This window comes from Oreochromis niloticus, linkage group LG12, assembly GCF_001858045.2.
Source record: "Oreochromis niloticus isolate F11D_XX linkage group LG12, O_niloticus_UMD_NMBU, whole genome shotgun sequence".
Taxonomy (NCBI): Eukaryota; Metazoa; Chordata; class Actinopteri; order Cichliformes; family Cichlidae; genus Oreochromis; species Oreochromis niloticus.
The window spans coordinates 6,688,997-6,702,777 of NC_031977.2; the positions used below are offsets into that span (position 1 = coordinate 6,688,997).

General features: G+C 40.2%; 1 protein-coding gene and 1 non-coding gene across 2 annotated transcripts; both read left to right on the forward strand.

Annotated features, from left to right (window-relative positions):
- Nucleotides 1-1,299: 1,299 nt before the first annotated feature.
- Nucleotides 1,300-1,370, forward strand: trnag-ccc (transfer RNA glycine (anticodon CCC)). The gene has a single exon. It is a non-coding gene; the product is annotated as a tRNA-Gly (tRNA).
- Nucleotides 1,371-1,655: 285 nt separating this feature from the next.
- LOC100709521 (nucleolysin TIA-1) lies at nucleotides 1,656-10,666 on the forward strand. Its single transcript, XM_003448587.5, has 12 exons — nucleotides 1,656-1,923; nucleotides 2,657-2,753; nucleotides 2,990-3,088; nucleotides 3,871-3,925; nucleotides 4,229-4,316; nucleotides 4,540-4,615; nucleotides 4,818-4,926; nucleotides 5,015-5,110; nucleotides 6,185-6,269; nucleotides 6,942-7,080; nucleotides 7,577-7,728; nucleotides 9,262-10,666. The coding sequence occupies exons 1-12, from the start codon at nucleotides 1,895-1,897 to the stop codon at nucleotides 9,398-9,400; spliced, it is 1,164 nt and encodes a 387-aa protein (XP_003448635.1). The 5' UTR covers nucleotides 1,656-1,894; the 3' UTR covers nucleotides 9,401-10,666.
- Nucleotides 10,667-13,781: the final 3,115 nt, after the last annotated feature.

Genomic DNA, 13,781 nt, shown 5'->3' on the forward strand with positions numbered 1-13,781 from the left:
TATTAAAGTTACAGCGTGTAAAATCTCACCATTAGATGTCAGTAGATTGCAGATTGCAGTCAATTGCTGTTACTTTTCTTATCCCTCCTAATTCAAGTCCATAAACTGAGCTACGGTAGCTTTGCTCACTTCTGACTGTCGTTCAATAAATCTTGGTTTAATCTCTGTTTTTGCTTTTTGGACAAGCAAAGTTACCGAAACGTCTTCAATCATATTGACTTTTGTGGACAGAAAAAAACCTTTGTAGACTGTTTGGGATAGCTTTTCATGATGTGGGACTTTAGTATTGAATTTCCAAAAGGGAATTTCCTGCTTCTAGTTGTATTTAGCAATTGAAAATATTATTGCAACACTGAGAAGACAAATCATTAATGATGTGTTGTCAGATACAACTGTGGCTGTCTTAGTTCTATTTCTGTTGCAGAACTTCAAAAAGCTAATCATATTATTGTTCTGTAGTATGTCAGGGTTGTTCTAAATGGGTGTAAATTTGCATGGATTAATGAAGACTCTCATTTTTAGATACTCCAGCCATGCTGTCAGAGAGGAGCTGAGGTTGATGCTTTTTAAGCTTATATGTCATTTGATGTTTGAGCTAATGAATGGTACGTCCAAAATCTCTATATTATTGCATAGTGCCTGTTATGCGTCTCGCCAGGGCTCATCTAAGACGGTATGTTTTAATCATCCTGAGATATATTGTAGCCTGTTGGCTAAAAAGTAGTGTTGAAAGTTATGTAGATCTAGTCCTCCTTTATTCTTGAATTTGTACATTTCACCTTTTGAAACATCTGATGTTTCCTTTGCTCTATTGTGAATAAAACATACAGTTTTTATTGGCATTTACCTATCACCAAAAGTTGAATCTGTTCATCTGGACGTAGCGTTTTGTGGGAGAAACGTTTCGTCACTCATCCAAGTGACTTCTTTAGTCTCAGCTGACTGCAGGTTTCCCCAAATCTTATAAACAGTACATTTGCATAATGACTGAACCTAGCCCACTGAAGGGCCTTCTCACAGCCCATTGTTCCTTCAGTGGGCTGGGGTCAGTCATTATGCAAATGTACTGTTTATAAGATTTGGGGAAACCTGCAGTCAGCTGAGACTGAAGAAGTCACTTGGATGAGTGACGAAACGTTTCTCCCACAAAACGCTACGTCCAGATGAACAGATTCAACTTTTGGAGATTTACTTCCCTGGATGATTGAGAATGCATCAAGACCATTTACCTATCAGCTCAATAAACAGCAACTGACTCAGCAGCCTTGATATATCCCATTCCCGGAGATCTCTACAGCAGCGCCGCTGGTGTAGTGGTATCATGCAAGATTCCCATTCTTGCGACCCGGGTTCGATTCCCGGGCGGCGCACGCCTCTTTTACAACAGTGACCAAATCTCAAAACATTTGTAATGTGATCAAAATGTTTGACATTCAAGTGTACCCTTTAAAATATTTAGACGTTTCATCGTGACTACTACTCACACAATATCATTTCCAGATGGCTCTGTGTATTTTAGCAAATTGAGCAATGATCAGGAACTGAGAAATAAAAATGTGTTCCTCAAAGCCTATATTAACTATGCCTGTGTGACACGTAGAGAATAAAAATGTGGGGGCGCATCTTTGTGTGTGGGAGCAGGAGCGCTTGATTTTGGCTTAATTTCAGCGCGCAGGTTGACGCTGCTGACGCCGCTCCTCCGCCATCTTCAACTTCCTATTGTTTGCATCAGACTGAGGCTGTCTGCGGTGTGTGCCAGAGAGAGCAGAGTCGACCGCGGATATATTATTAAATAGTAGATTTAGTCTTTACGTTCGGGTCGCTAAAGTTCAGCACAAACCATTTGTATGTCACTGGATTAAAAGCTTTCTCAGGACGAAACCACTAAACCTTGATGATGGAGGACGATCAACCCAGAACCTTGTGAGTATCAGCGGCCTTGTCTATGCCCTGGAATGGGAAGGCTTCGTCTAACTGCTGCGCGTCCGAAATATTTCCACGTTGTTGTTTCAATTAAAAGCTTTTAAACCTCGTCATTAAGGGTGTTTGGTTTCTGTTATTATATACTACCCTTCATGGATGTAATACAACACACGTAGCTACTTGTTTGTTGGGTTTATTTGGATAAATAGACGGAACCTTAATTTGCTTGTAAACGAAAGTGACTTGTTAGCTAATGCTAGCTAGCACCTCCTAAACATTCGAACACATCTAGCAAGTCAGTTCTTCGAAAGTACTCCCGTTTGTGTGCAGTGATAGCTAACATAAAATAAAACGCTTTGTTTTATTGGTAGTGTAAACACTCCAGCGAAAATTTAACAATAAGGATAGTATTTTATAAAGTGTCTAGCTGCCAAGACACTTAGCTCGAGGCCCGTAAACCGGTTAGCGGTATCTTTAGCTAGCTGGCGGACAAGCCACGTCAACGCTCATGGAGACGGCGTGGGACATCTCCAGTGAGGGGGTGAAATCACTCTGACTGTTTTTGTAAAGCACACACTGTCCCCGACAATGTTTTGTTCCAATTCATTTATGGTTTTTATGTCGCTATAATTCATTGTTGTGGGTTGTAAGCTAGCCTGGTTAACTAGCCTTTGTTTGCATGCTACTTCCTGTTTGACTAAAACTCAACTCCCCCATCTCTCTCCTTTTGCAGGTATGTGGGGAATCTGTCCAGGGATGTCACCGAGCCCCTCATTCTGCAGGTCTTCACACAGATAGGCCCCTGCAAGAGCTGTAAAATGATAGTCGATGTGAGTGCTATTGTCTCTGCTGTATACAGTGTGGTGTGGCTGTAGGAGCTGTCTTTCAGCAGTGGCGTGAGCGGTTATGGCGCTGCTTGTGAAAGTCTCAGCCAATGTGTCATTTTTCTTCTTCTTCTTGTAGTCCATTATATCGGACCTTTCACATCCATCTATACTAGGTGATTCTTATTTTCTCTAGTGGTTAAATATTTGACTTAAAATCAGTCTTGATTTCCCATTAACAGACAGCTGGCAATGATCCGTACTGCTTCGTGGAGTTCTATGACCACAGGCATGCTGCTGCCTCATTGGCAGCTATGAATGGAAGGAAAATAATGGGTAAGGTAAGCTATCGTATCTACAGGGTGAGTGGGGATGGGTGGGCTTTGGGTGTGGAAAATGTCAAAAAAAGAGTTCTTTTTAACATGAAAGAAAAACTAGCAGGTTTCTACATTCCATATAATATTGATTAGATATTCTAAATGACAAGAGGTGGCTACTTGAGCAAGTGATGACAATTTCTTTATACGATGGAAACTGGTTCCACCAGGCCACTCGGTCTTTATGTTGAGGAAATATACATAGTTTGAGCTCTCTGTGAGCTCTCTGCTTTGAATGTTTTAAGCAGCGTGCAGTAATTTAATTCAGTGTTCTAAAACAGAGGAACTTGATAAAGCCCTACAATCTAGAACAATAGAGGAAATAATTAACATTGTAAACTGCAAGATTTAAGAGACCCCAGGGGCTGATAAAAGAATATTAAAGTGGTGCAGGAATGGTGTAGTAATGAGTTCAGTGCTGGGACTTTAACCTAGAAGTCAAATAGATGTGCTGAGCGACCAGTCTGCTTAGATGAGATGTATGTATTATATTCGATTTGAATTTTTTTATATATTTAATCATTCATTTAATCATGCATTGTTATATTGCGGGCTTTATAAAAATGCATAGCTTTTCTTAAGGAAATTGAAAGCCTATTTTGATTCAAGATCAGCTTTAAAATAAAAAAAAAAATACTAATTTAAAATTAGCTTTTAATTAACTTGTGTATTGGAGATTACCAGGTTTTACTGTATATTGTAAACATACTCCACCTGCCTTCTTTTTTTCTTCGCTCTTCTCACAGGAAGTCAAAGTCAACTGGGCCACGACACCAACCAGCCAGAAAAAAGACACAAGTAGTAAGTAAAACTATTTGTATATGAAGACGTGAAGTTTTGAACTTTAACACACTAAAAGAGTTTGTATGATAATGTTGCTGAATAGGTATTGCACAACTGTTTGGATGCTATTGCTTTAATCAGTTGTTAAACATTTGATTTTTGGTTGATTTTATGCTTATTTTTGTCCTTCCTCTGTTAACAAACTGATAGCAATCAGCAGTCTCTAAGAAGAGAAGTAATTTTCTTGGAAAGTGCAAAGCTTGAAACGGAGTGTGTACTGTAATGCACAGGAGGTCTAAACCATGTTTTTCCTCCAAATAGATCATTTTCATGTTTTTGTTGGCGACCTCAGCCCAGAAATAACCACAGAAGACGTCAAAGCTGCCTTTGGTCCATTCGGCAGGATATCGTAAGTTTCAAACTAATGTTTACCATCAAAGATTAAGTCTGGGTTAACACACATGACCACATATTCCAGTTTAGACATATCGGAAAAGAATGAAATAAATCTCAGCCAGAGGAGGAGAGGGCCCATTGTCTTATTTAGAGACCTGCTAGTCTTCTTAGAGCAGAGACTTCGTGTTGTGCTGAATGTTTGTGACAAGCTGCTGTTTGGTGACTTTTGTCTGCAGAGATGCTCGTGTTGTGAAAGACATGGCTACAGGGAAATCTAAAGGCTATGGCTTCGTGTCTTTCTTTAACAAATGGGTAAGTAGGCTTCATGTGAGTTTAATATTGCTGTTAATGAGGCTCGGAAGCACTTTGTATCTATGAATTCTCTCTCTCGGTATATTAACATTTTCACATAGATTGCTTGTTGGTTTGTTTGCGGTGCTTCTGAAGAGGTGCACTTTAGATTTCATGTTAAGACTCCCAGTGGATGAAATAAGATTATTTTTCTTCATTCCAGGATGCAGAGAATGCCATTCAGCACATGGGGGGGCAGTGGTTAGGAGGCAGACAGATTCGAACTAACTGGGCCACAAGAAAGCCTCCCGCCCCAAAGACCACCCATGAAAGTATGTTATACAGGATTCGTAAGATGTGCAGGTTTACATATGTACGGATGGATGGATTCATTAACAGCAGCCTGTCTTTTCTCACCAGATAACTCCAAGCATCTCTCTTTTGATGAAGTAGTGAATCAGTCCAGCCCCAGTAACTGCACTGTGTACTGTGGTGGAGTCAGCACAGGACTGACGGGTAATGAAATCTACGAGTACCATTGACAACATAACTATGATAATGAGAGCAGATCTGCTACTATTCAGATGGATATGACTGCTCATGTTGAAGCTTTTCATCATTAGTCAATGATCTTTCAAACAAAGCTGGAAAAAAAACCAAAAACCAAACCCCTATACGAGTTTAACGATACACAAATGTCACTGCTCGGTATGAACTTTGGTTTTATATCATGTTCAGTACTGCAAGAAGATTGAAAAAGTGCATATTTTTACCTTATCTGAAACCGAATGAGCCATTAAATTACCAGTTAGTAGTTATGATCAGTGTGATTTCCTCAGTGTCAGGCTAATTAAACCTGCACAGTGTGAGCAAAGGAGACTCTGGTTGTGGAGGAAGGCAATTTAAAACTCAGCATTTATTTGGAGCCAACATGTAAAATAAAGCTCACATAATGTCTTCCCAGCATTCAAACCAAACCTGCTAGCATCATGTAGGTGATAGACAAGAACTGGTCTGCTGCCAAAGTGCTCGATGAGCTTGAGCTCTTGAATTATTTGTTTATTTATTTTCCCTTTCCTATAGTGCAAATATGTTGACATAAATAGACCTCAGAGTTTAACTGTTTGGCTCTGGAGGCTTACTGATTTGTGGAAAGTTTTAAGCAAAGTTTAGTTTAAGAATGAATACATAAATGTCTTTACCTGTAGTAGATCTGCTTGAGTTTAACATAGTCATACATGCTTCATTTCAAATGCAAAGATTTAACAAAGAAAAAAGGCATCATAGTTTGTCCCAAAATAAACTTCTCAGATTGTGTTTACCTCAATGAAAGAGTCATGTGATGTACTCTATAACTACACTGTAGGTATAGCTCAATATGTGGCTGCATAATACTCTGTAGCAGAACTGATTTTCAGAGGAATAGGTAAAGTATAGCCCAGTCTGTTTATTAGCTTCTGTTTACTAATTATAAATGTGCTTACCACCTGTATGTGACACTTCCACAGGTATCCTGGGTAGCAGTTACTGTATCAGTACACAACCCATACAGAAACGATCTCTAATAGTCTCATTATTTGTGTCTTTTAGAGCAACTAATGAGACAGACCTTCTCCCCCTTTGGACAAATCATGGAAGTCAGAGTTTTTCCTGACAAAGGATATTCATTTGTCAGGTATGTGGATGTTTTCTGTTTTCTTCTTCTTCATTTCTTTGCTTGATCAAACTGTGATGCTGAAGTTTACAGCTAAAAGAAAAGGTTAATGAACTCTTTGGAATGAGCTTGATCCCCCGGCCTTGGCCATAATGATAGACAAGTGTAATTGTGATTACTTTTTCCAGTCTGGAGTGCAGATTTTTGCTTTGTTCTGTTCACTTTATTGCCATGAACAGGGAAACTTGCTGTGCACCAGTTTGCATGATTAAGAAGGAAAACTCCAAAACACTTAACATAAAGAGAAAATATAAAACAGGTAGTTCCAGTGGGTTCATAAACTGTTTAGTGCAACAGTAGTAGCAGTAAATGGAAGCATAAAGCAGCACTGCTGTGGACACCAAGGATGTTTTAATGATGTGACGTATATGCATTCACATACACCTACAGGTTTTGTTGACAGGTCTGTACTGCAACACATTGGTATCAGTTTTAGTCCCCGATGAATGTTAGATGTCTACTGTGCCATTAGTAGTTTAACCATTAATAGCCAAGGAGTCTAATGGTTTATCCTCCTCTCAGTTTGCTAACAAACACATGCATTGTGTTCATCATTGCTGAGTGGATATTTATGAAATGATGTTCAGCGTTTCCTTAGTCTCTCTCTCTCTCTCTCTCCCTCTGTTTGTCCAGGTTCAACTCCCATGAGTCAGCAGCCCATGCCATTGTGTCCGTGAATGGCTCTTCTATAGAGGGGCACATAGTCAAATGCTACTGGGGTAAAGAGACCCCAGACATGATGAACTCCATGCAGCAGATGCCTGTGCCACAAGTAAGGGTGCTATGAACTGTAGTAAGAGGGACAGCATTACATAATGACTTGGTAGGGCAAAAAATGCCAAACAAATAGTGCTGCAGTATGTCATGATCTAATTCAGCTCAAGCATCAGCTTTTTTGCTATATGATGATATGTGAGTGTTACAAAAAGTACTGGAAGCTTTCATTGGGATAACAGACAAATAATAGAGTATCTTGTACGTGAAATTGGTATATTTAAGACACTGTGATGTACTTGGACAAGTGAGCCATTGGCTTGTTGTGTCATTGCAACGTGGTCACCTGCAGGAGTCCCAAGCAGGAAGAAAAAGTCACCAGTAATGACCTCACAGCTTTATCGAATATTGTACCTGATATGCAAATAACTGGTTAATTTAACAAATAAAAAGCCAGCTATGCCAGCCTGTTAAATGGATTCTGAGAGGTTTTTGGTGGGATCTGCTGCTGTGAACCATTCTGAAGTTATCCTTTTTTGTTCTATATCCTGCAGCAAAACAAGATGGGCTTTGCTGCAGCTCAGCCTTATGGCCAGTGGGGACAGTGGTACGGCAATGGGCCCCAGATTGGCCAGTATGTCCCCAACGGGTGGCAGGTCCCCACCTACGGTGTCTACGGGCAGGCTTGGAATCAGCAGGGCTTCAAGTAAGTAGCACAGGGCTCCCCTTCTCTGCCTCCTCCTACTCCAACACCATCAGAGTTCAAGACCAGGCCAGTGAGATCCAGCTCTGGCCACAGGAGGGAGCTATGACCTCCCTCTGCCTTCCAATGCCCCCCACCTCCTCCCTCCATCCCTTACGAGCCCGACAACTTCTGAAGATTGAGAAATTAACAAACCCCCGCCCACCCCACCCACCACCAAAAAAAAAAGAATCTGAACTCAAGATTTGAGGTTAATCATGTTTCAGTGTATAGTTACTGTTCTCACAGTTCATCGTAAAACCTGAAAGCTTTTGTTCCAAAATGTGTTGTCACTTGATTTATAGCCCATAATGGCTCAGAGCATCGGATATACGAAAAGCTGCTTGAACAAGCTAAAGTAAAATTTTGGATTTTTTAAATGTAATTGACTAAACGCAAAAAACCCTACATGCTCAGAGCTGAGGGTTTTTTCTTATTCTTTACTTGCCATCCTCTTCTTGGGATAGCTCGCCGATGATGAATCCATTTCACTTTCTGTGTACGGACTGACATCTTCAAGGCTGTTCACTTGTTTCTTTTTTTGTTGTTGTTGCATGTTTGTTTTGTTTTTATGTTTTGATCTTTTGTTGTAGCTTTTGACATTTTCCTTTTTGATTTCACTGATATTTTTTTTTTTTTTTCCCTCACTGATGTCGTTTGGATATGCATATGTTGGAAATGTCGAATACGATGTGCAGGTTACCTTTTGCTTTTATCTGGACAGTTTATGTGCAGTGATGTTTTGTGCACCCAAGATTAATAAAGGACAGGCCTCAAGTTGCTGATAATCTAACGTGTGGTGAACAGCTCTCTAAATACTCTGCACTAAAGTGTCAGGCAGATGTGGGATCAGTGTGTTTTGACTGTTCAGGGAACAGTTTGTTCAGACAGAGGTTACACCTCTCTTGACTTGAAATTTGAAGAGGAACTTTAACCTGCGTCTCTACACAGAGTCGCCACTCTGAACTTACCTTTAGTTTTATTGCCTGAACCACAGAAGCAGTAAAAAAGCCTGTGAGAACTTACTACTTTGTTATACTTTGTGGCCAAATTTAGAGAAATGAATATGCTTGCACTGTCACATGCAGTGACAGTGCAAGCATATTCTGTAGGCTGGATACAGCACAGTTTATAGTTAGCAGCAGTTGGGAGGGGGTTGGGGGGTTTAGCGAGGAATCTTTAGCTTGCTGGACTTGACCTGTATGCTCTCTGTCTGCTTATCCACCCATGTATAATCAAATTTCTTTTGATACCCCCCAACCGAAACCCCTCCACTTCTGTTTTTTTTTTTTTTTCCCCCTCTAGCTTGAATCCCCATCCCCGCCCTTATAACCTCTGATAACTCTGTTTGCCTTCTTGTTCTCATTCTAGCCTGTCCAGATTCCAGTAGCTTTAATACAGACTATTCTTTTGGCTCCCTTTCGCCTTGTCTCTTCTAACCTGCTGGCATTTTGTCTTCTCTCTCTCTCTTTCTTTACCTCGTTTTTTGTTTTGCAGTCACTTACCGGCCAGTGCTGGGTGGACTGGCATGAGCGCCATCAGTAACGGTGGGGTTATGGAGCCTACACAGGGATTGAATGGGAGTATGCTAGCCAACCAGCCCGGTATGGGAGCCGCAGGATACCCCACACACTGATAAGTGGGCAGGGTGGGAGATTTGTCAACCATCAGCCTCTTGCTGGCTGTACGGTGCCCTGCGGGGCTGTGTAACACTGCCTCCATTTTGTGGCAGGACTGAGACTTTACTGGGATGTGGAACCTAATGAGAAGGGTGACGTCTGTGGAGATGTAAATGGGATTTCTTGGGGTGGGCTGAGGTAACGGGAGCCAGGGAGCAGCAGTTTGACCCACACAGGTATTTACACCATTTGTGGTAGGAAAGACTGGCCATGAACCAGGGCTCTTACCATTTTTAAGTTAACTGTAAATGAATTATAAAACTGTAAAGGAGAATCTCTTTTTTTCCTGGGTTTTACAGATTGCCTCCATTTTCACTTCTTTCCTCTCGACCACTGAGAGGTTTCTTTTCTCTTTTTCTTTTTTTTGGAACTGAGTCATGCTAAGTTATGATCCTTAATTATCTGAGGAATGGAAATTTGTTCTAATTTTCTCTTGGATTAAAAACAATTGCAGGGATTGTTGCCACTGCTGTTTCTCTGTAAGGGCAGATTAATATTGCACAGTTCTTTCCTCTCTTGGATTTCCCAGAAAAATTTGACTACCAAGAGCATTTTTCTTTTTTTCTTTTCTTTTTTGCATTCCATTTCTCCTTCATATCTTTCTGACAGCCTCAAAACTTTTTTCGCCACGTGTAAATAACCATCCATTCATTTGAAACGATGTAAGTAAAATGCTACTGTTAACTGTGGGTGCTTGTTTTTCTTTTTTTTGTTTTTGTTTTGATAACTCGACAGTTAACTCGAACATTGTACGTAGCAGAGTGGCACCATCAAAGGTGACACTGGCACAGTGCAACACGCGACTCTTCCATGCAGGGATAAGACAGCATTGCTATGCAGTGCATACTTTAAAATTTAACACGATTCAAACGTTAAAGTGTGAACATGTTTGACACTTCTGATGTTTCTTTCTTTTTTTTTTTCTTTTTTTTTTAAATATCTATTGAAACGCCAGTATTTTATATCAGACAAATCTGAGTGTATTCAGCTTTACACTTGCTCTTTTTGCCAGAGAGATGGAGAGGCCTACATTGTGTAACTGTTGCCTTATAGAGCTGGTTTCTTTTAGCTGACAAGATACTCTTTTTAATTAGGCAGTGCCTACAGACCTTTTCAGACCTTTTTGTTTCGAAAGGTGTTAGTCCTGAGAACCGATGACTCTGCTACTGTAATCAATGTTTTCTTGCTTTGTCCAATTAAAATGCTAATGCACATAAACCACACTTTGTGTTTGTTTGCCCCCTTTGTTTCTTTTTGGTCATATTAGAGCATCAAATGGAAAAACTGCATCTTGACAACTGTGTCCAAAACTCTAAGCACATCACACAAAACATCTGGAAAAGTCTTGCTGATCATAGCCTGCCAGTACTTGACCACACGACCACATTTGTTATGAAGAAAACCTGCTGATCTGTATCATGGAGCAGTTCAGCCAAATGTGTGGGGTTTTTTTAAGCCACCGGTCGCTTTAATCTTCTAACATCTGCAGCCTTGTGTGTGTTTAAGACATTAGATTCTGTCCGGCTGAACCAGAGGAACTTTATTTGGTGCCAAAGCGCACAGATAACAGATATCTCACCAAAATGTAGAAATGTGGGCAAACATAAATCAGGTCATGTGATCCCAAAACTCTTAATGGCTTCAAAGGTGAAAATGAAGCACATAAGTGTTTTTTATAATCATATTACAGTAAGTCAGTCACACTGCAGCTAAAACTAGAGCTTAAAAAAAAGAACTTAAAGCCTTAGTTTTAGGGCACTACGTGCATAAAATTTTACAGTTCATAAAGTAAATGAGCCACAGCTGAGATGGATTCAGCACAAAAAATGTTGAAGATACAATTTTAATTTTAATAAAAACAAAACTGTGCCTTCAGGTTGTCTGTTTGACTTTAACATTCGGTTCATTAAAGCACTGGATTGTATTCATTTATTTACATCTCATTTATTCCAGTTCATAAAACAAAAAGGATTTCCCACAGTTCTACCACCACCTTCTGGCTGGAGCGTTTTATAGTTTGTCAGAGGACATTTGGAAAAAAAAAAAAAGAAAAAAAAAAAGCACATCCATATGTTTTCTCAGAAAGTGATGTTTGTTCCAAACCCTAAAAACACAATGCAAAGACTTGCTGGGGATTATGTTTCAATGGGAAACCTCTGTCGCCACACTGTAACTGTCAGGTTACACACCTTAGTAATGTTTCATCAACACAACCAGCGATTTATACCAGTGAAACTTGATTGTTCGTTAGGAAGTGAAATGCTGCGTAAGCTGCCTGTTGATGCTTCTCAGCTGGTATTTTAAAACCTGATGTTTTATTGCTATGAGGCTACAGTACTGTTCACTCCACCACGGTGCTGCTGAGCGAGTTGACTGTTTACCAAAAAAACAAAATCACAGAAAAATACACATTTAGAAATTAATGCTACATTTAATACTGTAAGTTGCACTTGTCACAACTGTGATCTGGCTACACTTTTAAGCTAATACTGCATAAACGGTGCCGCCTGTCTGTGGTTAAAGCTCCTTATATCCAAGTTTAGACACCAAATGGACGACAGGTCCTGAAGGCTCTGTTGAAGCTGTTTATACAGCTCATTGCAGGGTCTTTACCTTAGAATATAAAGCACCTTGGGGCAACTGTTGTGATTTGGTGCTATATGAATAAAATTGAACTGAATTTGGACTTTGGTACCAGTGACTTCATTGGCATTCTTAACTGGCAGACCAGTATGATGTGACAGCTGGATTATCAGAAAACAAAACGGGTCATAGACCTGTAGTAGCAGGCTCAACTAGTCCCAGCTCCACTGTGCAGTAAGCAATTCGCAGGCCTTTAATTCTGAGATGCTCATTGTGTATTGGCACTCACGTGATCTATATTCCTAAAAGAGTATAGTTAAAATGAATTAACTGGAATTCTTGTGGGCTCTCTGCTTGAAGTCCTGGGCACTAGATGGCACCCTCAGTCCATGTTTCCTACATGCTGTGGAGCGGCTGGCTTGCTTTGCTGTTATTTAGCACAGTGTGACTCGAACCATCAGTTAGTCTGTCAGCATGTCAAATGGCTGTCTGTCACATCAGAGTGAGCGAGTGAGAGCTTGTTAACGCTCTCTCTCTCTCTCACACACACACACACACACACATAAACTTTCTTTTTTCATAATAAAAGACCCCAAACATTACACGTGTCTTTTCGATTTCAGTAAGCGCTGTACATACGAACAATGTGTACGTTCGTATGGGTGTTGTCAGGTATCAGTGCCAGCTCTCCTCAGTCTGAGTTATTGGGTCTTGGACTGCCATGCAGTCTGGCTGGCTGGAATAACAGGCAGCAAGAGCTGACAGGCTGATAAATGGTTTGTCTCTTCACAGCTGCTCAGCCAGGACCCGACTGGGCTTTAATGGACGGAGAGTCTGTTAGAAATGGAGGGGGAGAGAGAGATGTCAGAAGATGACTTAGTGAGCAGATTACAGCTGAAATCAATCAAAGCAGCTATGCTCGGTTTCTCTTTTTGTCTGCCCTGCTTCCTTTCTCTCAGCTTTTTCTGCCGCTGTTATTGTGGCACTCGAACAAAACAAAACCAAAAAAATTCAAAAAGGCTCACTCTTTGCTCTGAAACATAATCACATACTGGTTAAAGAAAGCTGAAGAATGTGTGGGAGAGAGGATACAGACCTAATTAAACATTTAAAAACACTTCTGCTGTTGTGATCTAACAGCTTATAGCTATCTTTGTTTCAGCCCTTTTATCAAGTATTACATCAGGACTGAAATACATCCACTCCCTGACAGACTTAATGTTCTTTTATCACGTTCAGGTCTTCTAATCTTTAGTGTCTCGGCTCTAGTTACATCAGTTAAATGTTCATTTTTTAAAATGCTAACATGATATATTATATATACACATTTCTTTTAGTTTAAAGGCTACTTTTAATCACTAGCTTAAAAGCCAAAACTGGGCCATCATTAGAATATAATGTCCTTGAGATACAACACACAACAATATTTGAAAACTTGGTGAGAATAATGTTTTTCGTTTAACAAACGGAGCCCCAGTGACAGGCGATATCATTTCCTGCTTCTGTGCTACTCGGCAGTGTCCTTGCAGGAATCTTAAAGTGAGAGGATGGAAAGGGAGACTAGACTCATATGGGATTATTTTAACAAAAGACATCCATATGATGCATTTTTTATGATGATCTCAATAGGTTGTGATATTAAAATGTTTCTTCCAAACCCCAAAAGCAGACTTACTGGGGATTTAGGCTTCAGCTGGAAATCTATGACAAAACCTATGCTGTAGCTGCAAACCATAACCTGCATCGTAACCTGCG